The 22941-nt window shown below is 42.1% G+C and overlaps 1 protein-coding gene across 1 annotated transcript in view; it reads right to left on the reverse strand.

The window, feature by feature from the left end:
* The window catches only part of clvs2 (clavesin 2), a 42138-nt gene extending 21443 nt beyond the window's left edge, over positions 1–20695 (reverse strand). Inside the window, exons 1-2 of the mRNA XM_004083405.4 lie at positions 19329–20695; positions 17044–17218 (exon numbers count right to left, since the gene is read on the reverse strand). Of these exons, the coding sequence (XP_004083453.1) occupies positions 17044–17218; positions 19329–19717 (564 nt within the window). The 5' untranslated portion in view covers positions 19718–20695. The remainder of the gene's footprint in view (positions 1–17043; positions 17219–19328) is intronic.
* Positions 20696–22941: the final 2246 nt, after the last annotated feature.

The raw sequence follows: 22941 nt of genomic DNA on the forward strand, positions 1-22941 counted from the left end.
TTAGCTAATTTTTTTTAATACTTTTATGTATTTATTCAGTTATTTATTTATATGTACTCCCCCCCCCCCTCTCCCCCCTCATTATATGTAAATCACCTGGAAGCAACTCATCCTCGGTAAGTATTTATTTATGCACGGAGCGGGCGCGCGCACACACAAGCGCACACAGGGGCGTGCACATGCGATCCCGCACACACACGCCGACATACTGCAATCACCTCACACAGGCTCTCATAGGACGCACGCGACACGCAGCTCACATAGCCAGAAAACGTTCACGCGCACAGCGCTTCTCAATGCGGGCACGCGCACACGGACTGGTACACAAGCACTACTTAGCTTTACACCTTTTCAGTCAGAGCAGTTATGAACAGTCTTAACATCGTTAGCTGGAATGTGCGTGGACTTGGCTCTGAGCCAAAGAGACTGAAAGTGTTAAATCACCTGGATGGTCTAAAAGCAGATATAGCTCTACTGCAGGAGACCCATTTATCAAATTCTTTGAATCACCTTATGTGCTGCTTACAATTTCCAGTTATATACTCTGCCAGTTACAACTCCAAACAACGAGGAGTTGCTGTTTTAATTAATAAAAATCTTAATTTTACTCATAAGGATACAGTTACTGACCCAGAAGGCAGATTTGTAATCATTAATATATCCATTCAGAATAAGGACTTTTGTATAGTGAGTGTATATGGCCCTAATGTTGATGACTCTTCCTTCTTTCACAGATTCTTCACCTCACTCTCAGTTCACTCTGACTCCACAATCATTATAGGAGGAGACTTCAACCTTGTTTTGGACCCTGAACTTGACAGACTCAGCACAGCAGCAAATCAGCGTACATGGCGATCTGCAAGTATTCTAAAGCAGTACATGAATGATCTGGGTCTCTGCGACGCGTGGCGCTCATGTCACCCAAACACTAAGGGGTTCACCTTTTTTTCTCCAGTCCACCTTTCACACTCCCGTTTAGACTATTTATTAATCAGTAACTCTCTTTTAAAAAATATTCAAAGCTCCAATATCCATCCAATTATTATCAGTGATCATGCACCAGTCTCTGTAAACATTTCTAGGGAAAAATCCACACCCTCTGGTACAACCTGGAGGTTTAATACGTCTCTGTTAAAGGACCAGGAATTTCTTGAATTCTTTAAAAAAGAGTGGGCAACCTTCTTAGACTTCAACAATACTCCAGACATCCCACCGTGCGTTCTTTGGGAAGCAGCAAAGGCAGTCATGAGAGGGAAAATCATTTCTTATTCAACGCACAAAAAACGCAAAGAGAAAGCAGATTTATTAGAATTAGAAAATAAAATCAAAACCCTGGAGACTGCTTATGCTGCTTCTGCACAGGAACACATTCTGGGAGATCTGAAAAATTTAAAGCTGCAGTTAAATGACATCATTAATAAACAAACACAATTTCAAATACAAAGGCTACGACTTGAAAGATTTGAAAACTCTAATAAATCTGGCAAATTTCTGGCTAATCAGCTTAAAATTAACAGAGAAAAATCATCAATCACCTCTATTATGGACCAAACAGGAAATGTCACCCATGACCCGGTCAAAATTAATAACGCATTTGAAAACTTTTATAAAAACCTGTACACACCGCAGATCAATCCGTCAGAGCAAAGTATTGACTCATTTCTTAATAATGTAAACCTACCCAGGCTATATGAGGATCAAATCACAAACTTAGATTCTCCGCTCTCGCTGTCTGAACTTCATGAAGCTCTGTTACTTATACCCAATGGTAAAGCACCAGGGCCTGACGGCTTTCCTGCTGAGTTTTATAAAGAATTCTGGGAACAACTGGCACCAACATTTTATAAAACTGTCACATCTATTAATGAGAGCCAATCAATGCCACCTAACATGAACTCAGCCAACATAATTCTTCTTCTAAAACCAGACAAAGATCCCACTAGTCCTTCAAGCTATCGCCCTATTTCTCTAATCAATGCAGATGTAAAAATTATCTGCAAAGCACTAGCACAGAGAATAGAAAAAATCACTCCTCACATAATTCACTTCGACCAGACTGGATTCATCAAAGGCAGACACTCGGATGATAATGTCCGTAGACTAGTTAATATAATAGACTTTGCCACCATTGAAAACCAGGAAATGACGGTACTATCGCTGGATGCTGAAAAAGCCTTTGACAGAGTTAATTGGAAGTTCCTTATTGCTGCCCTCCATAAGTTTGGTTTTGGAGAAGCATTCATCAATTGGATCAAAATATTATATCACAACCCCAATGCATCAGTTAGAACTAATAAACAGACTTCAAACAGGTTTTTTCTTGGAAGAGGAACCAGACAGGGCTGCCCACTCTCTCCTTCTCTTTTTGCTATATTCATTGAGCCTTTAGCTGCAGCAATAAGACAGAATGAGAGCATTATAGGAATAAAAACCAAACACAGCCATCATAAAATTAGTCTTTATGCGGATGACATATTACTGTTTTTAAGGAATTTACATTCTGTAAATGAAACAGCAATGATCATAAATGAATTCTCCTCCATATCAGACTATTCCATTAACTGGAATAAGTCTGTTTTATTACCACTCAACAGGAATATGGAACAAAGACTCACAATTCCAGTTAAAACAGGAAATATCAAATATCTGGGTATCTACTTTTCCCCCAAACTATCAGAACTGGTGCAGCTAAACCACACCCCATTACTGAAAAGCATACAGGACGATCTAACACGCTGGACCAACCTGCCTCTGTCCCTTATGGGCAAGGTAGCCACGGTTAAAATGAAAATCTTACCCAAAGTTAATTATCTCTTCTCAATGATTCCCACACAACCGCCATTAAAATGGTTCAAAACATTAGACTCATCCATATCAAGCTTTCTATGGAACAACAAACCTGCAAGAATTAGTCTAAAAACTTTAAAATCTGCAAAAAGCTGTGGAGGATTAGAATTACCTAATTTCCACAAATACTTTCTTGCAAATAGATTACAATATATCTTAAAATGGTTAAAAAATAATCCAGAAACCAACTCATGGTTAGATTTGGAACAGGCGTTATGTGGAAAGATCAACCTGTCACAGCTACCATTTATTAGCCAAACAGTTAAAAAACAGGATTGTTTCAAAAGCATTAATATAAATGCCACCTTAATAGCCTGGTGGGAATTTCTCAAAATATCAAAATCATCAATTCAACCGTGCAAAATGACACCCATCTGGAACAACCCGGACATCCTTATTAACAAAAAAATGATTCACTTCCCAGCTTGGCAAGCAGGGGGCATAAAACAACTAGAGCACGTAATTATTGATAGAAGATTCATAACTCCCCAGGAACTTCAAGACAAACATGGAATAAATAACTTCTTGGAATATTAGCAACTTAAATCAAGTATTACTAAAAAGTATAAAATTAAAGACGACGATTTAAAGCTACCAGATGTAGTTACCACTCTGATCAATTTTTCAATTAATAGAACTCTCTCCAAAATATACAAACTTTTATGTAATTTAGATAACAATATTGCCCTTCCAACAAAAAAATGGGATGCAGATCTGAGCATCAGCACAGATGAAAGCTTCTGGTCAGAACTCTGTCTAAACACCTTTAAACTGACAAAAAGTCCAAATCTGCAGCTAATCCATCTCAAAACTCTTCACAGAATTTACTACACTGGACAGAGGATGTTCAAGATGGGTCTCAGTAACTCAGACATTTGCGAGCACTGTGATAATAATCTACCCGACAGCTACATGCACGCACTGTGGTTCTGCACTCCTGTCCAGGCTCTCTGGCAGCAGGTATGTGCCGATTTATCAGTCTGGCTTAAGGTTTCAATCACTGCCTCACCGTCACTTTGTGTGCTTGGTGACATGAGTGCCATCGATATAGAAGAAGGATTAGCATCTATCATTTTCATAACTCTTTGTATTGCCAAAAAAACTATTTTAATAAATTGGAAAAACAAGAAAAATATAAACATAAGTCAACACAGAAATCTGCTGTTTGATCATATCAGCTTGGAAAAAATGTCAGCCCAAAGCTCAAGTAACTTTGAAAGAATTCAGTCTCTCTGGTCTCCTGTGGTTGACTCCATGACTTGGGGGGTGGAGGGCTTGGTCGTCGCTGCTCCTTGCCCTTCTGCCGTGGTTTGGGGTGGGGGTCGGGGCTTCCGGTGCCTGGCGGGGGCGGTGGGGGGCTCCGTTGGTCGGGGGGTCGGGTCCGGTGCCTGGGTGGGGCGGGCTGGGGCGCTGCGTGGTCCTCTGGGCTTGGGTGTGGGGGTGCGTGGTGGGGGGGGTGGGGTGGTGGTCTGGCTTGGTTTGGGGGGGTGGTCCCTTTGCCTGTGCTGGGGGGGGTTGGCGGGGGGCCCTGCTCGGGTGGGGGGGGCCCAGCGGCGCCGGATGGGCTGCCCATCTGCACCTGGGGCTGGGATCGGCCCTTCCCTGGCTCTGGGACGGGACGGGACAACCCTCTCGGGGCCCCCGGTCGCTCTGGGAGTCACCCGCTTCGGCTGCGGGGTGTGGGGTGGGGTGGGGGGCTTGTCGGCCCTGTCCTGTGGGGGGGCGTTCTGGGGGGGAAGGGGGGCCCATTATTAGTACGGGTCGGGGGGGCTAACGGGTCGGGGTCTCCGCTGAGGCAATCAGTGGTTGCCTCGGCCGGTTGGCCTCCTCGGTCCCGTCGAGGCCTGACCAGAGCTCTTCTAGGGCCGGCTAACGGGTGGGGGCCTGGGCTTGCTCCGTGGGGGGGCGACGCTTTCTGGCTCCTCTCTCTCTGTGTGGGGTGGGTGGTGCCGGGCCTAGGGTGTCGGCGCCTCCGGGGGTGGGCCCCTGGGCTGGGTGGCCCTGGCCCCTTTGCTGGGGGGTGGGCTGGGGGACGGCTGTTTGACCACCGGGGGACAGTCTACCAGCTGTCCCCAACTTACCCCCTTCCTTATATAACCTCATATTAGGGTGAGGGGGTGGGGGGTCTAGCCTGCGATGCGCCTTGGGGGGGGGCTACTTGGGAGTGGCCCCCCTCCTATGGTTGCCGTATGGAGTGGGCCCCCCCTCTTTCGGTTTTATTTGCACTTTAGACATGTAGGGTCCTTGGTAGGGGGGGTGCTTGGACATCACTGCAAGCAAGCAGCAGATGTCCTCCTGGCACCCTACCCGCCAATTTTAACCGCACCTTAGACATTTAGGGCCCCTTGGTGTGGAGGGTGAGGGGACATCACTGTGAGTAATCAGGAGATGTCCCCTTAGTGCCCTACTCGCCAATTTTAACTGCACCCCCCTTAGTACACACACCCCTCCCCCTTCAATATATACATTCAAACATAAACACACACACATGCACACAAACACCCTCTCAAGCACCCATACACGCACACACATTTTACAAGGAAGGTGGGACCTGGGTCCATCTGTCCCCTACCCCTTCCCTGGTGGGGGGTGTGGGCCCCTTGGCGATGGCGGCCGTGTCCCTTGGGTGCCGGCTCCCTGGGCCCGGCGGTGCTCTCTCCGCGCGGTGGGGGGGTTCATATTACACCTGAGCCGGGGGTGTTCGTGTCCCTGGGGGGTGGGTCCTGGGCCTTGCCCCTGGGCGCTGGGCCCCGCCAAACTTCCAACATGGCCGAGCCTGGTCGGGCCATATTTATAACACCCCTTGTGGGCCGCCCTTTTTTCCCCGGGGTTCCCCCCTCCTGGGCGGGGGCGGCGGGCCCCTGCCTTGCTCCTACCTGGACCAACCGTGGGCCGGGTGGGTGGCTGCCTGGAGTGCGGGGCGGGTCTCCCTTGGGGGGTCCTGGCTCGTACCTGGGGTCGGGGCGGGGGGATGCCCGGAGCTCCTGGGTGGTGGTGGGGTGCTCGTCTGGGGCTGTGGGCGTCCCTCTCCGGTGGGGCCCTGCGTTGGGCTCTTCCGGCGCGGCGGGGGGCTGCTTTCCTGGCTGGGCTGGGGCGGCGCTCTCTTTCCCTCTGCGCCTCTCTGCTCTCTGGCTCTGGGGGCCTCGCGGCGGTCCTGCTGGCCCTGGCCTGGGTGGCGGTCTTGGTCGCCCGGGGGGCGGTTGTTCCCTGCCTGTTCCCGTGTGGCGTTGGGGGAATCCCGGCTGCCGCTGCTGCTGCGGCGGGGGTATAGGTGTGGGGGTGGCTGGGCGCTCCTCCTCCTCCTTCTTTTCACATTCCACCGTCCATTTTGGAAGAACATGGGCACTCACCTGGGCACAGGTGTTGGCTCACCTTTGCACTGATAGTTTGCATGATTGAATGGATGAAGGGTTTCGCACTAGTTGGTTTGAAGGCATGGGTATGCGTTCGTGAGCACTGTCTGTTTTGTGTGCATGTTGACATGTGGACGTTTTTGCGGCTAGCAGGTGTGTTGGTAATATTTGAGTGTGTGTGAGCGGGCCCCGCCCTTTTTGTACTACATTTGAGCCGTGCCGTAACGATGGGCAACCAGTGGGCCTGTCTGCTCTATGCTGCTTCATGGTCTTACCCCCTTTCCCCTCCGATTATCACCCTCCTACCCCCCCCTCTCTCTGACGTCCCTCTCTCTTCTTCCCCTCTTTCCTTTTCCGTCCGGTCCAACACCAAAGATTTTCAAACATGATTGAAATTAATAAAGTTTGGCCTCAATTACAGGGGGGGTTTATTCGGACATACCTTTGGTTTGTCTGAAGATGGATAGCCCCTCTTGTTAAAATAAAATATGTCCAACACAAGAGGCCCTCAGCTCTCATCTGTTTGCCTAGCTGTTGGACAGGACAAGTTAAAAAAAAAAAAAAAAAAAATTTATATGTACTTTTTATTTTATTTATTTATTCATCCATTTTATCTTGTTTTATGAGCTTGAATCTGATTTTAACGCGTTATTTTAATTTATCTTATTTTAATGTTTTATTGTTTTTATCAATATGTTTACTTGTTTATTCTCATTTTTATTCATTTTTATTTCCGGTGCTTCCTCAGCTGGAGCCCCTCCCTCTGGGTCGGCTGCTGTTCAGCCACTGCGGCTCTAGATGGGGACCTGCATCACCACTTAGCTGTGGTGGAGCGGTCCCCGCCTGTGAAGCTGCATTTGGCTGTCTATGCGGCTGTTCACGGAGGGGGAGGTTCCAATTATTAGCGTTTCCAGCATCCTGTTTTTGTGCTCAGCCTATTTCTCATTGTCCTTTGCCATCACTTAGGGGGTGGGAGGTGTGCAAGGAGTGGGGGGCTAGGTACGGGGAGGGGGGCCCTATTTATTTATTTATTTATTTTTATTTTATTTATTTTTAAATCGTCAATGCTTGTTTTTATATTTTGTTGTGTTTTAATGTAAAGCACTTTGTGTTATATTTATATATGAAAAGTGCTTTATAAATAAAGTTTGATTTGATTTGATTTGATTTGATTGCAACAACGCTAAATTTGCGATTTATTGTGCAGACCTACTTCAGCATGTTGAAATAATCTTACTTTGATTAGCACCCATCCACCACGGCATGCTTTTGATCATGTTTTATTTACGACATGTACTTTTGGGGAACGAAAAAGGGTAAAAAGTAAAAAAAATGCAATAACTATCCAAAAGTGAGTGAAAAGAAGTAAAAGCCTTATAAGTTTTCACCTCCATGACCTAAAGCAAAGGTCTGCAACCTGAGGCTGTGGAGCCACATGTGGCTCCTTCATTTATCATTCATTTATTTATTGTAGCTCTTTGGCTATGAGAAAAAAAAGCTAACTATTTAGAAAGGAAAAAATTGAATTTGAACATTTCAGTTGGCTGAAAAAATTGCATTGTATATTATTATTATTTTTAAAGGCAGAATTCGAATTGCTTCCCTTTCCCTCTGGCTCTTCCCTATTCCTCCAATTGGAGGGGAATTTGAAGCTGTAGGAGTGTCCGAAAGTGTTTAGGGAGCAACTTGGGACTGGCTATCCCTCAGCCGGTAGGGTGATCCGATTTATATAAACCAAAACATCAGTCGTCTCAATGGGCTTCGTACCGGTAATTGTAAAGTAAACATAAAATCATAAGGATTATGAAGTCATACAATGCAAAAGGAAAATTCTAAACAGACTAAACGGGGAATTCCTGCCCTTAGACCCTCTTTCGCAAAAGTTTACGCTTGAGTGTAACATTGTTTTTGTTCCTGCATGACTTTGTAAAGTTATAAAACCAACGTTGTGTATTTTTCGAGTGCTAACGTAGATGCCCAGTGACTATTGACGACGTCATAGAGTAGTAATGTTGGAATTTGAAGACACTATTTAGTTCCACATTGCTCCGTTTGGAGGGATGAATGTAGGACTAGGGAGCAGGTGTAGGGAAGCAATTCAGATTCAACTATAGATTTATTTTTAAAAACATGGATTCTGCACCAATGTTTTCATATTTACATTAAATCGTAAAAGGAGAAACTTGATGACTGTGCAACAAAGTCATAATGATGGAATTGACTTTCCTATATCTTCAATTGGAGTAAATCTCCTGCAGGAGAATCTTACAGTATTTGATACAGGGTGTGTTTTATTTTGAAAGGAACTTCAAAAGTAAAAAGTTTAAAAATAAGTTTATGTAAACATTTAAAAGGTACTTTACAAAAAGTGTATTTTACTAAACCGTGGGTTTGCAGATATATCACAGTCTATGTATATTTACATATAGAAAATCATTTTGTGTTCAATTTTTACTGTCATATATTATTGTGCCTTAAAAACAAACAACCCAGTAGCCTGAAAATGAAAAATTTCAGGACATATTGGAAATGAAGGACAGAACAATCACATCTAATTTGAGATGAGGAATCAATGGATAACATGAATACAGCAAAAATGAATTTAAGACTGAATTATCTACCTACACTTAGCTAAAAAATAAATGTAACAGAAGCTGACGTGTGTTTTCTTTGCTCTGCATGCCTGAATTTTGATTGTAAGTCGTTTCTTTCCATCATTCTTGCTCAGTTGCTCCACAGCACATCAGGCTGATGAGTTCTCTCTATATTCTGCTCTGTTTCTGTCACTTCCCATCTGCACACGGATGAGTTGGCACGTCCTGAACAGGAAAAACGAGGTGAGATCTGTTCGACCACTTTGTCTGGGTGGTCTAAGTGTAGCCTGCAGTGATGACATCATCGGCTCGCTCTCTGCAAAAGCCAGCTTCACTGGACAGCCTCTTCCAGCGGAGGCTTCCTTTCCGGGGAAGAAAGAGTAGCTGTCCTCGGCTGGAGCTCCTGGTTCTTCCAGGGGGGGGAAGAACCAAGGAGGATTCAAGGCTGCTGCTTCATGTATTCCTGTGCTGTGATGGATCCACTCAACTTCAAAGAGGCTTGATAATCCATGTTCAGAAACAAACCCAGATAAAAACGGCTTCATTTTCTCTAAAGCAGTGATCCCCAAACGTTTTCAGACCATGGACCAGTTTGAGATCAGACAGTTTTTTTTGTTTTTTTTCTGCGTTCTGATCACCAGCCCCTCCCACCCACAAAAACGAGCGGGTTCTCATGCCAACCCCGCCCCTCAAACACCCACTGAGCTACCAGGGATCGGCTTAACGCTTTCCTTTTATGTGCACATTCATCTTTGCAAAAGTTCGGATGTTGTTTGTTTTCATGAGAAACGCAGCCCAGGTTAACATCATGAAATGGGCGGCAACCACAAGCCAGTGCTGGGTAGGGGAAATGGTTGTGAAAGTAACAGTATTTAATGAAAAATTAGTTGTTTTGTGTGCCAAAGGTAACATATTGTCATATACATGGATACTGTTTACCATAAAAGGCTAACAAGGCCTAAAAGGCACACAAAAATGGACAAGTTTGTACTCAACTGTTTTGCGTCAGCAGATAAAACATTTTTTTTCATTTCTTCCTTTACTCATTAATATTTAAATTGATCAGATGTTCTGTAAAAATGCTAAGAAATATATGATTGTGGTGAATTTCTGTCCAACAAATATCCAGACGCACTAAAATTCCTGTCGATTTGACCTGAAATACATAATTTTACCTCAGTTCAAAGTCTTTTAAATGCAGAAGTTATAGCAGAATTTGGAAATGTATATCCTGGAGGTAACAGGTAAAGGACACCTGTGGTGATGAAATCTAAATATTTGACTGTTCTGCTTTAGCTGGGAGCAGCTGACCTCAAAGTGCAGACTGAACTCTGCCTCCACAGATCTTGTTGTTCCGCCAAGAGGACAGAAGGAAGGAACAAGTTGCAGCGACAAGAGGACGGGTTTGGTCCAACTTTCTGAATGCGTCATTATTCCTGAAACTTCTGTTTGCTTGTTTGTTTTTTATAAGACATTCTGCAAAGAGCCCAAAAATATTAGACACTTGGTTCAGTTGGGGAAACGGACGTAAAAAAATGCTTAGATACTTCCCTGTTAACTGTTTTTCCAATACAAAAATAAAAGTCTGGCACTGATGCTTTGACAACTGTTATTAAATGTAACTGGGTCGCTTTCGTGGGCTAAATTTATAATTTATGAAACTCTTGATGACCTTTGGGGATGCAACACATTATGTTCTATTAAAAAAAGACATAAGGCTGCCCAGAGATAGTAATTTAAACCAACTTTGTTTAGTCCGACATCTTTATTTCTTCTTCCTTCCTACAGGATCCAAATATTTGATTGCCATAATAGAATCCGAATTTATTTCATGTATGAGCTCATTTTTAAGGACAAAGTTTTTACAGAAATGTGGCTTAATCCTCACAGGAGTCTCACTTAATCTCGACTTTGCTGTTATGTTACATAACAATGTTGAATGACTGGAGGAGTAGTTTACTGTACTTATACGGTTTGACCTGATGAAAAAAAAAATTAGACAGCTGATTTAATGTTTTATAGGTTCAGTTATCATTAAAGATGCTAAATATGAAATGGTGGATTATTTGATTTTTGTAAATTTTTAGAAGTATATATAAAAAAAATGTAAAACTAGAATGGTTTTATTGTTTTGAATACACTTATTGAGTTAAATATTTTTATTTTTTCATAATGGGAGGTTCTCCTAACATCATCAGCCTATAATTTGATGTCTTTAGTATTTGCAGCTTCCAGTTTTCTGGTAGAGGCATGTCTTTGCATCGTGTGGAACAATTTTCCAACACTAAAACACCGGTTTACATGCCTCGCAGTAGCTTTACTACATTTTTGTGTTGCCATCATTGACACATAATCAGCCGCCTGCGAGCGGCACCGGAGAAAGAAGTCGACCGATTAACGGGGAGAAGTGTGTCCCTGTCTCGTCGCACACCAACACTTAGACGCACAACAAAAGGGAGCCCATCTGGAGGAGAGGGCAGAGCAGATAACGAGGCAGTACGACATGTTGCCGTGGCAACATGATGAGGGTGGGATGGAGGAGAGCGGAGAGAAACAGAAGGGGGGGGGGGGGGGGGCGAGGCATACTAGCTTGTGGCTGTCTGCAGGTTATCATGATGCTTCATGAAGTGAAAAATAAACGATAAGAAAATGAAACGAGATTAGAAATTAAAGTCTAAATATCTAGTAGTGTTTTTTTTTCTTCCACTTTTTACTGCTGGTGATAAATGACAGTTTTTTTTTTTTTAATGGGACTATTCTATCGTGTTAAATCTGAAATGAGGATTATGTCAGTATACCGGCTGCTGGCCCGTCCCGTCTGTTATCCCACTTTTTTCTTGGGTGACAAAGGAAGAAGTGGCTTGAGAGCGAAGGCAGAGATGGAGGCCAACGGGAGGGCAATGATGTAAAGAGTGAGATGGGGGAGGGTGGAGAAACAAAAGTAAAAGGTTTGGGGAGGCCAGAAGGGAGGGATGAAGAAAGGAAAGCAAAAGAAATGTCTGCACTAAAGCCCTTTTTTTTTTAAGCTAGAAGAAGGTAAATTGCTCCATTAAAACTTAATTATCCTCTACGTTCTGTTGAGGTTTATTAGGCACTTGCATGTTAATTGTTGTTCAGTTGTGTGAAAAGCTTTTCCTTTAGATCTACACGCTCGAGTCTCTGAATCTCCACCTGGATTTATTTGAGTGCCTGACTGTTGATGTGGGGCAGCTGCCTCTCGTCAGGTTTTCCGGGGCAAAGTGGTCGTGGGGGACGGACCCGGCTGAAAGGGATTTTCTAAAATACCTTTAGGAAATGGAACATTAAATAATCCAGTTTTCCATCAGTTACCGGCGCCTCAGCGTGGAGCCTGGCATAGGGCGGCCTGTGAGCACCTGCCTGGAGCCTGAGCTTTTTCCTATGGAGAAAGAACCCAGCATTAAGGAGCAACATCTGTTTGGCCTACTGTGAAGCGAGGAGGGGACCTCCAGGTCAGATAGATGAAGTGTGACAGTAAAATGCAAGGACCTCAAGCAAAAATGTAGCCCCATCTACATCCCTACATCTCCATGGGCCTGGACAACACCCCTTATGTGACTAAGGCATACAATGTTGGCTGTACCCAACAAATAAATGGTAACTTCCTGTCCTTCAAGGATTAAAGAAAGGCAGCCAACCCTGGAAGTAATTTGTCAATAAGTGCACTTGTATTATTGGCTGCATTTCATTGGACTGATCTAACTTCTCACCAGATCAAATCAAGTGAAACTAAGACTGTACAGACTATATATTAAAGTCTGGCAAAAAAGCCTTTCAGACAGATCCTCAGCTGAGACGTACAGTACAGACCAAAAGTTTGGACACACCTTCCCTTTCATTTGAACGGGAAGGTGTGTCCAAACTTTTGGTCAGTACTGTAAGTCTGAGTGTCAACGGTAACTATGAGTCAAATGTTGAGCTCTATCATGACAGCAACTGTCAAAACCAGTGGAAGGAGTCCTAAAGGGCTCGTTGGAGATCGGTTGTTTTGTGCACAGAGTCCTGTGAGACAACCTAAGTAGTTCAATTGAAAACATCTCAAAACCTTCTTGTGTTCTCTCCTGTGGTTTCCCACAAAACGGCTCTCATAACATTTACTTTTTTCCTTCATTGACAAAATCCAACACAGAAAACTGGTTCATTCACTTGGGTTATCAAAAATTATCGCATGACAGAAATCATTTAGAGGTGATAAGTACGCAAAAAAGAAGAAAATTTTTCAATTTTTTCCCCCCTCTGAAATCAAGAAAAAGGAAATTTGCTTTTCCCCAAAAAACGCTGCTGAGGTTTGAAATGAGGTAAAAAGGCTCAAAGGATAAAAATGCTGAGTCAGGTTAACAGAGGAACCTCCCTAAAGCTGATCTGTTAACCAATATAAGCTAAATCCTTCTCAAACATGTTTGTGCACTCTCATCATGAACCGTGCACGTGCAGCTCTAAATGCACATGCAGTGTCTTTATGTCAGCAGCTGGAAGGAAAGTATTTATCCATCGAGACGGCCCATGTATTACTGCCAGTGACAGGAGGATCTGAGGTCAGGCAGTGTCGTCATCACTTTGACACAATGAACCGTGACTCTAACTTTTCTCTAAAGTTATTTAAAGTTTGTTCAATCCTCTTGTCCCTGAAAACGACATGAACTAAACGGCTTCAGCTCCTCAAATTTCCACAAATAGCTTTGAAAACATCTTTTAGCTTAAAAATGCTCCTTTCTACGGAGCCCCTAAAGGGCCATTGATAGGAAAAAAAATGGAGGAAAATTTTTTTTTTTTTTATGGACCTTGTAAACTTTCTGAAAACACGAAATATTACTGACAATGTCATAATGTCACCTGAAACTAATTGGTGCGCACCTGAAACTAACTGGTGCGCACCTGATACTAACTGGTGCGCACCTGATACTAACTGGTGTGCACCTGAAACTAACTGGTGCGCACCTGATACTAACTGGTGCGCACCTGATACTAACTGGTGCGCACCTGAAACTAACTGGTGCGCACCTGATACTAACTGGTGCGCACCTGATACTAACTGGTGCGCACCAGTAATTTATTTTTTTCCTTTTTACTTAAAAAAAAAATGTTTTACTCCCAAAAAAAATGTTTTTACTTCAAAAAAATTTTTTTTTCCTCCAGTTTTTTTTTTTTTTTTCACCAATGGCCCTTTAGGGGCTCCGTACCTTTCTTCTTACGGTCTGAATAAAAGAAGGTTGAATATTTTACATTTTAATCCATGTAACTCTGTAATCCTGGGGGATTATGACTGAGTTTGAATCCCATCATGTCGAGCGCCTCACCTCCTGTGTTTAAGTATTTTAAAGGATGTACTATGATGTTTAGACGGCATTCTAACTCCAAAAAAATTACAAAGAAGGAATTGTGGACATATTCGAATTGTGGACATTTTAAAAATGTGCTGAAAACCGTACATTTTCAATGTCCTGCCCATACATGCAGCTGCAGACTCTTAACACAGAAAACACTCGACATTGTGTTGGGGTTTTTCCCCCCCAGTTTTCAAGTTTTTTTTTCTTCTGATGGACGAAAATGCCCCAGAAATAGTCTGCCAGCAGGAATCCAGACTAGCTCCCCTCTGCTGTGATCTACACATAATACCAAGCTACAAATTGGCCTCCCAAGGCATGTGGCCTACATGCTATTTGTATTTTCCTTAAAAAACCAACATTGTCAGGGCTGCCATGGCATACTTCACGTTAATAAAATGAGGAAACGCAAACAGCCGGTGTGAAGGAAACGCCGTCTACCAGTGGACATGAGATAACTCCGCCAAGCATAAAGTCAGTAATGTTATTATAATGGAATGCAAATAGACAGGCATTTATGTGTCACTTGAATATATTAAGAATCAGCTGTTGTGGATTGGGGATGCGTTGCTGTTTAATCTGCTTGCAGATGCACGACTGAAGCTTGTAGTGTTGGAAAATCAGATGTCTCCTCTGCGAAGGACTGACTCATCTCACATACTACTCTGCGCTCAGACTGAAACTCGGACACACAGGGAGTTCGATTTTGTTTTAGTTTTTTCAGCAAATTAATGAAGATGAAGTAAAAAAAAATGTTTGCCATTTAAGTTAGTTAATTAACTTTAGTACAGCCTGAAAATGATCAGCTTCAATACAATTTTGCTTAAATAATTTAACACATTCAGTGTAGGATGATTACTTTTAGCTGTGAAATAACCCACATTTGGTTCCTGATGAATAATTAAGGGGGGGCTGAAGTTAACTACATCATTTGTGGGTTTTGTTTTTTTTAGAGGTTTGATCAATGCTTTTAATTTTGGAATTTTTGGATTCACCTCCTGACTACAATCTGAACCTGAAAATCCCCTAACAATGCATGCTACTGAATAAACTCTTTTTGTTACAGGATTTCCAATTATACCAAATGTTAAGGGGTGGGGCTCTGGAAATTGTAGTTTTTTGTAGATTTTTTTATGGGACACACACACACACAGGATAAAGTGGATGTTATGGAGACTAAATTTAACTTTAATTTTAATGTCCACAATGTTGCCACCATTTAATGTAACACCGAAAACCTTCCGAGGTCTGGTCCTATTGTCTCCCGAACCACCGCCGTCAATTTGGAGCAGTTGGGAACGACACAGAGCTGAGCTAATAGCTCCCATCAATAATTCAGGTTGTAATCTGCAGCTGAGTAACAGTCAGAAAAGTGTTGCATATGGTCGTCTTACAGAGATGCTCCAACAAAGGACCACTCCAACAACACACGGAAGGCGCTGCAAACCAGCACGAGCTAAACCGGCTCCAACACAACGGCTCCAACCAGTGTTGAAAAATGGTGTTCACAGAAATTAGATGAGCTAAAAATTGTGACATTTCTCTCCAGTTTGTGTGGTGGCATCCCAAAATATATTTTTCATTTAAAGAATTTTTTCACTATAACCTTTTGAAACAATAAAAAAGAAAAAATTCTTATGATGTGTCAAAATAAAGATTCTTCAGATAAAAAACAAAGTTAACTTTGTAAAAAGAAAAGAAAATGTGTTCATGATTATTCACTCATCCTTGTGCATTATCTATCAGAAAAATGTAAATAAAAATGTGTTTTTAACATGTTCTCTCATGATGGAGCACATAAGTTAATAAAATTAACAATTTCTTTTTTAAATCATTGTGAATCAGGAGCAGACCAAAAAATTCAGTTAAAAAAGATTGTATTTGTGACATAGGAAATATTCTGCTCTGCTCCATTCTGATCCATTCACCAGTAGACGACTAGGTCCATGTACGCCTTCATTTTCCTCCTCCAATCTGGCTTCTGGCTTAAAACTGCAAGACTGGATGGCTTTAGTTTTGTTGCCCCAGTAATGTTAGGCTGGGGGTGTGATGGGGGCTATAAGCTAGTGGGAGAGCGTGTAAGCAGGGAGCTCTCAGCAACGAGGAATGGAAGGTGGGTGGGAACGCTCCACGCCTGTGATCCCGTCCATAACTCAGAGGTGAATTTCTATTGCAATCGTGTTGCTCTGCAGAAACTATGAAGGTTTTGGCTAAAAATCGCAGAATCATAATTAAAAGACCACTGGGAACGCTTTGAACAGGTCAAAAGATGATCAGATTGGGACTTTATCTGTATCTAAAAGTCCACAAATTACTAAACAAGTCCCCACAAATAAAGCTTAACATAGATTTATTGTCCAAACTAAAAAAGCAAGTGGGTCCAAATGATTCCACAATTAGCATAAAAATGTGAAATTCTTCCTGATAACAGACTGCGGACGTTGAAAGCGTGTGTTAAACTGAGCATGGTGTCAAACCCCATTCCTAACCTCACACCACACCCCAGCACCAAAGTGCTGACAGGAGGCAGGCTGGAGCCAAAGCTGCCACTTCTGCAACTCGCCAACAATGACCGTCCAGAGGAACAAGAGGGGAAATGACCTGCAGCCTGCTGATCTGCACAATGATATTGCTGCCATAATCAATATGCAGCCCAACTATTTGAAGAACCAGATTAAGAGCAAATAGATTGTTAGACCTGAGATAAAATGACAAAAGTGTTCCCTGCACCATGAAGTGCAGGGAACAGGAGAGATGAAAGTCACAAATAGCTTTTTCTTTCATTTTCTTAAAGAGAACCAAACACTGATGGGATTTACCAACAGAAAAACGTAAAAACAGCATTGACACATTTGCTGTAAACAGCCTTCCGAACACGAACAGCACTTCCTGACGGACGCGTCTTACCTGCAGCCCTTCGATGGCCAGCCGCAGCATGCTGGGGGTCAGCTTGGACGCCTGTTTGAAGGTGAAATTACTCCAGTCGATGATGAGGATGAAGCCGTTGACCTGCAGCTCGGGATCCTCGATCATCGACTCCAAAGACAGCAAGATGGCCCTCAGTATGTCCACAAACGTGTACCTGACAAAACACACATAGTTTGAAGGTGTTGGCACACCTGGCAGAGCAAGAGGTCAAAGATTTAACACATTGAGGGAAATGTCAAACATGTCGCCGATAGTTTAAGTTTTAAGAAATATCTTTGGTGTTTTTTTTCGTCTAAGAACAGCAGCTTATTTTAGCCTGGAGTTATTGATTCGGATTAGATCGGTCTCCAAAAAGAAATGGAAAACATAACTCAAATTTACTACAAAATCATCTTACATTTTGTTTTTTATAAAACAGATTCCAGATTTAGGTTATGATATATTTCTATAGAGACCATATGATGGTTTTCATGCCTGAGTAATTCATTAATCATCCCTCTGATGACGCGTAACGCTCCTGTCCACATATTGTCTGTGGCCTGATTTTCCTGCCTCCCTCCCCATCTTTTTTCTGCCGTGTGACTTGTAAAACACAGCGAATGGATGAACACGTATTCAAACCAGTCTGATCTCTTTTTTTAGGGCCAAACGAGATCGAGCCCTGGCCTTTGTTTTACCTCCAATCTCTGCAAGCTGCTGCACAGATTATGCTGTCAGTCATAGCAGAGAAAAGGATGCGGGACACACAAAAAAGCAGAATGTTTTTGGTTTTACAAGCAGAAAAAAACATGTTCTTCTGTGTATAACATGTTTAAATAATGTAGGTGATGATAAGTGCAGCCACGAAAAAATATTTCATTGGTGACCTAATTTACATTTCGTTTTTGCCACTTTTTACAAGGATTTATCTTAGTTTTTACTAAATCTGGATTTGAAGGTGGTCAGGGTTAGACTGGAATATAGAAATAATAAATATGACATCATAGATAAGTCTGAGTGACGTGCCAGGAAAAGCAGGTGCCACAAGCAAAATCCTGACCAGGAGGTCAGGAGTCTCTGGGTTTTTGTTTGAAAAAACAAAAACATAAGTAAATCTAGTTAGGCTTACTACGGTGGCCCTGAAGTCCAAATCACATCAACAAATCAACGCAAAAACATCAAACATCACACAACAATTTAAAGAGCAAAAGCAAATAATTAAAAAAAAAAACCCAAAGCAATAGAATTTAAAAATCTGAACAAAATTCCCCCCAAAATGAAGCAAAAAAAACAACAAGAAAACGTTTTGGAAAATAATAGTAGTTTCCAGATTTCCAAATAATATGTTAAAAATGAAACAAAGAAGCTGAGGGATTATGGGAAATCACTGGTTGTATGAAAACTTCTAAATACCTTTTTGGTTTTGGCAGAAGATGTTTCATGAAGCTTTAGACTTCAGTGCAAAAGTTTGGTGATTTCTCAATCATCTCTTTGCCACAGTTCTAGCAAAACATTCTTCTGCTTTCCCTTTTCTTCAAAGCTCTTCATTCAGTCAGTGATTTCCCATGATACCTGCCTTTTCTGGTTTCTTTTTTGTTTCATTTTATTTTGATTTCTGGAAATGACTTTTGTTTTCGGAAATATTTATTTTTTGGTTTCTGGAATTTTGTAAAAAAAATTAAATGTAATAATGGTTTAATAACTTGTTTTTATTGCCTTTAATATGTTTTTGCATTGCTTTATTGATGTGATTTCCACTACAGGGTGACCGTACAATTTCAAAATAACCTGAAACCAAAGAGTCGGAAGCTTTTTTCACAACAGAAACCCATAAAACTTGTGGACCAATTTAAAATAAAGAAACCTGACTTCCATGTTTGATCAAAGAGGGATGAGGATTTTGAAGATCTGGGAACATCAAACCCCTTTGAGTCGGCCATAAACTCTTGCATTTCAGAAATTTTGAGCCGAATGAAGCAATAGTCCTAAACATTTGCACAAAATATTTGAGAGAAAAAGATCAAGCTCAAGTCAGTTTTTTTATAATCACAGCTGCTGTGGCAGAAATTGCTTAAAATATCCAAATATTTAGCCATGAAGTGGTTTAATGAGCGCATTTTTTCAATCTTTACAATGTTTTTTCTTATTAAGAATGAGTTTGGAAATCAATCTAACTGGTTCAATCAAACGTGGATCTAGTGCTGAAAGGACAGCGCCACAAACACAAATTATTCCTTTTTTTCCCATTTAACTCTACAACCAAAACACTTTTTTGTTTTTTTTACCTGCTCTGGTCCCAGTTTGCTGCGAACAGGACCAGTATTTTCCTTCCATATTTGTCTAGATTGGAGAGAACGCCGGGAAAACCATCTTTTAGAGCCTGCTTAATGCCTGGGTCAGTGGCTTTCAAGTTCTTGAACATGTCCAGGTTCTGTTGTCTGTACTCAAAGTACTGTGCCAGCAGCCGGAACGCCTCAAAGTGGTTGAATTTCCTCGCCCGGAGAAACCTAAGGATAAAGGCGTCATCTGTCCTGAGGAAACCGATGTCCGGCCTGGTGATGATCATGTCCCGCACCTCCTGGATGTCCTGGTGTAAAGTGTCCGGGTTTTCCTTCAGCTCCACCTTAGCCTTCTCCAGGGTCTCTGGAGAGAGGCCAGCCTGTAAGTGAGTCATGCTCTGCAACAGCTGTCCCTCCAGCTTGCAAAAGAGAAAGAGAAAAATGTTTAGCTCCAGAAGCAACAGGGCAAAGAAGTGTTGTCTGTGATCAGAAGCTGACTCCAGCTGGAGGCCTGCTGCTCTGTAATCCACCCTGAAGTGGCACACACGCTGCTGCTGGGATTCTCCACGGAATCATCATTAACATATGGGCCACGTTTATGCGCAGAATCACTTCTAATTCCTCTTTAGGAGTTCAACCGGAGGAGGATCTGGAAGTTCTTCAGGCTGTAAATCCAACCTGCTGATGGGGGTCGCTCTCCTCCATCTCCTTTCCCTCTGTCCGTCTGTGACACAATGACGACGACAGCATCACCGTCTCCACGGCGTCGCTGGCGGTGGTCAGGCAATGCGGCAGCAGCCCGCAGCAGGTGCTAAATCAGCATCAGCACCATCCCACCTCCGCCTTGACGGCGCGTCTCCATCCGCGGGCTGACGGAAGCTGCTGGAGGAGGAGGAGGAGGTGGTGGTGGTGGTGCCGACGCCTCCGTCACCATCGATCGACGCAGATTTGGTTTTGTCTCCTCCTCTACATTCTTTATCTAAACCTCCTTGCGCTCGGACAGCATCTCCTCGGTTGCAGGAGCGGTACAGGTGTCCCGAGAGGTTTTGTTCCCCTCCTACCTCCCGCTTCTGGCTTTTGGCGAGGGGTGGGGTGGATAAAGGGGTAGGGGGGGGGGATTACCGTCTCCCTCCTCCTCTTCCTCCTCCTCCTGCTGCTGCTGCTGCCGCCGTCTGTTCTCTGGGAAAGTGAGTGACATGAAGAGAGGCTGCGCTCCGGTCGGTGTGGACACCACAAGCAGGGGGAAGGGAGGTGGTGGAAGGTGGGGGTGGAGTGTGAAATAAAAATGCAACAAAGATCCCACAAACCGAGGGGGGTGGAGGAGGCATAAAGATGGAGAAGCAGGAAGGCGTGAAAATGGCACCAAAGAAGAGAATCATTTCAAATTTAGAGAGGATTGATTTCTAACAAAAGGGGCGGAGCCAGTTTGTTTGAGTCAATATTGTTATTCTTACTAACATTTAACTAAAATCTTCAACACAAGCTTCTTTCAGCATTGCACCTGCTTAAAGAAGCCACTCCGCCGTTCTTATTTGCTACCCTTCCCTTGTCTTCTTCTATGCGGATGACATGCTTCTTTTTTCGCAGATTATTTAGCAATGCTTTACTTTTTCTGCAACAAAGCAGAGTAAATTTACTCCACAGAAAAAATAATATTCCTCTCTCAAATGTTAAGTTCTGGTATTACAACAAATGTACTTCCTAAAATGTAACTGCAGCCGTCAAGAAGAAGCCCCCCCCCAAAAAAAAAATCAGTTTACGATTTGTGGTCACTTTTTGACTAAAGTTTTCTGAGCTAAATTTCATGTTAGCTTTCATACTCCTAATAACTTATATTTTATTTTTGTAGCCTGCTTTTAAAAGTTTTCCCAGTTCTGAGTTTGTTTGTTTGTTTGTTTGTTTGTTTGTTTGTTTGTTTGTTTGTTTGTTTGTTTGTTTGTTTGTTTCTGTTTTTGCAGGGCCAGCAGCTCTCGGTCTTGTTCTTAAACTGGATTTCATTTGGAAACATTTTAAAATGATATTATTTTAATGGAAACATAAGCCTCAAAGTCTATATTGATTTTAAAAAGATATATTTAGACATGATCTTTAGAAAAAGTGTCATAATCTTAAAGTTGACAAAAAGCCGTCTTGACTATTATATATATACAAAGTTATTACATTTTTGCAGGTGAATTCTTTAATAAAGTATTTAGTAAAAACAGCAACATTAAAAGGAAATTTTAAAAATTGATCATTATTTATCATACTTTAAAAAGTACAGGATTTTATTCTACAGTAATATTTGACAACACGGAATTTTTTTTTTGTTTTTTTTGTTGCTTTTTAGTAAAACAAATCTTTTGGGGGGAAAATGGAAATTCCAGCTTGTTATGTTTGAAAACCGGTTAGTAACAAGAAAGCTAACAGATGGAAATGTGATAATATATAATGTCATAAATGTACTATAATTAGTGCTTTCAGGTAAATCAACAGTAAAAAACAAAAATACAGAATTGTCGAAAATTTCAAATACTTAAAATGAAAAATTTTCATGAAAATTCAGGATGCCAAATGCAGTTATTGAAAAAGCTACTTTTAACTGCTTTTTTAAAATGAAATCATCTAACAAATGTGCATAAAGATGTAGGGAGGTAACCCTGACTGAGAAAAGCCTTTCAGGAGGCTGAGGAGGTGACTGATGGGGTCTTTTCTATGATGTAGACCTCCAGGCAGCAGATCATTTTCTGAAGTGTTCGTGTGACAATGCTTTAATTTGTAAAGGCCAAAGGGCTCGTGAAAAATGACACAAGGATTTCCAAAGTTCAAACCGACACAGCCTGACGGTTTCAAGTCACTGAGGTTCCTTTGACTCTGCAGATAAATCTCTTTTATTCTGCTCCTTAATTTGCCCTTCAGTGACGTCAACAATATTCCAATCAGACCAGAGAAACACCATCATGTTTAATGCATATCAATGTTAAAATTGAAAGCTCCTGGGATTTTTCAAGTCATTTAATATTTCTCTCTGTTCATAAAATCGGGTTCCAAGTCGGATTAAAAGCTGGCACACAGACACAGCTAATCGTTTGTGGTTTATATAACATTATCCTGTACGACAACAATATATATTTAAATTAAACTCCCTATGCTCAAAAATAAAAATTTGAATTTCAATTCCTTTAAAGAAGTTGCGTCTGTTTGCTCAATCAGTGCTGGTTTTAAAGACCTACTCTGATAAATAATTGTGTTTTGGTGTTTTTTAACATGTTTTTGTGGCATTTCTCTGATGTCTTCTTCTTTTTCTTCTGTTATTTCCTTTCGGTGCAACGGGGCTGCCGGATTCTGTCTCGGCCACTCGAAGGCTGGGGACATCCTGGACAGGTCGCCAGTCTCTCGCAGGGCCACAAGCACACACCCATGCATACTCACATTCACACCTAGGGACAATTTAGAGTAACCAATTAACCTATGAAGCATGTTTTGGGACAGAGATCCAATCGCCTACAATGTTAAAGTATCTTAAATACAAACTTACAAACTTTAAGAAAAGATTAAGCTGTGCATTGTAGTGCGTTTTCATTGGCTAAACAAGTGTATCTATCTTGGAGATGCTTGGAAAATACAGAGGGAAAATCCA

The sequence above is a fragment of the Oryzias latipes genome, chromosome 24 (genome assembly GCF_002234675.1).
Source record: "Oryzias latipes chromosome 24, ASM223467v1".
In the NCBI taxonomy this organism is placed as follows: Eukaryota; Metazoa; Chordata; class Actinopteri; order Beloniformes; family Adrianichthyidae; genus Oryzias; species Oryzias latipes.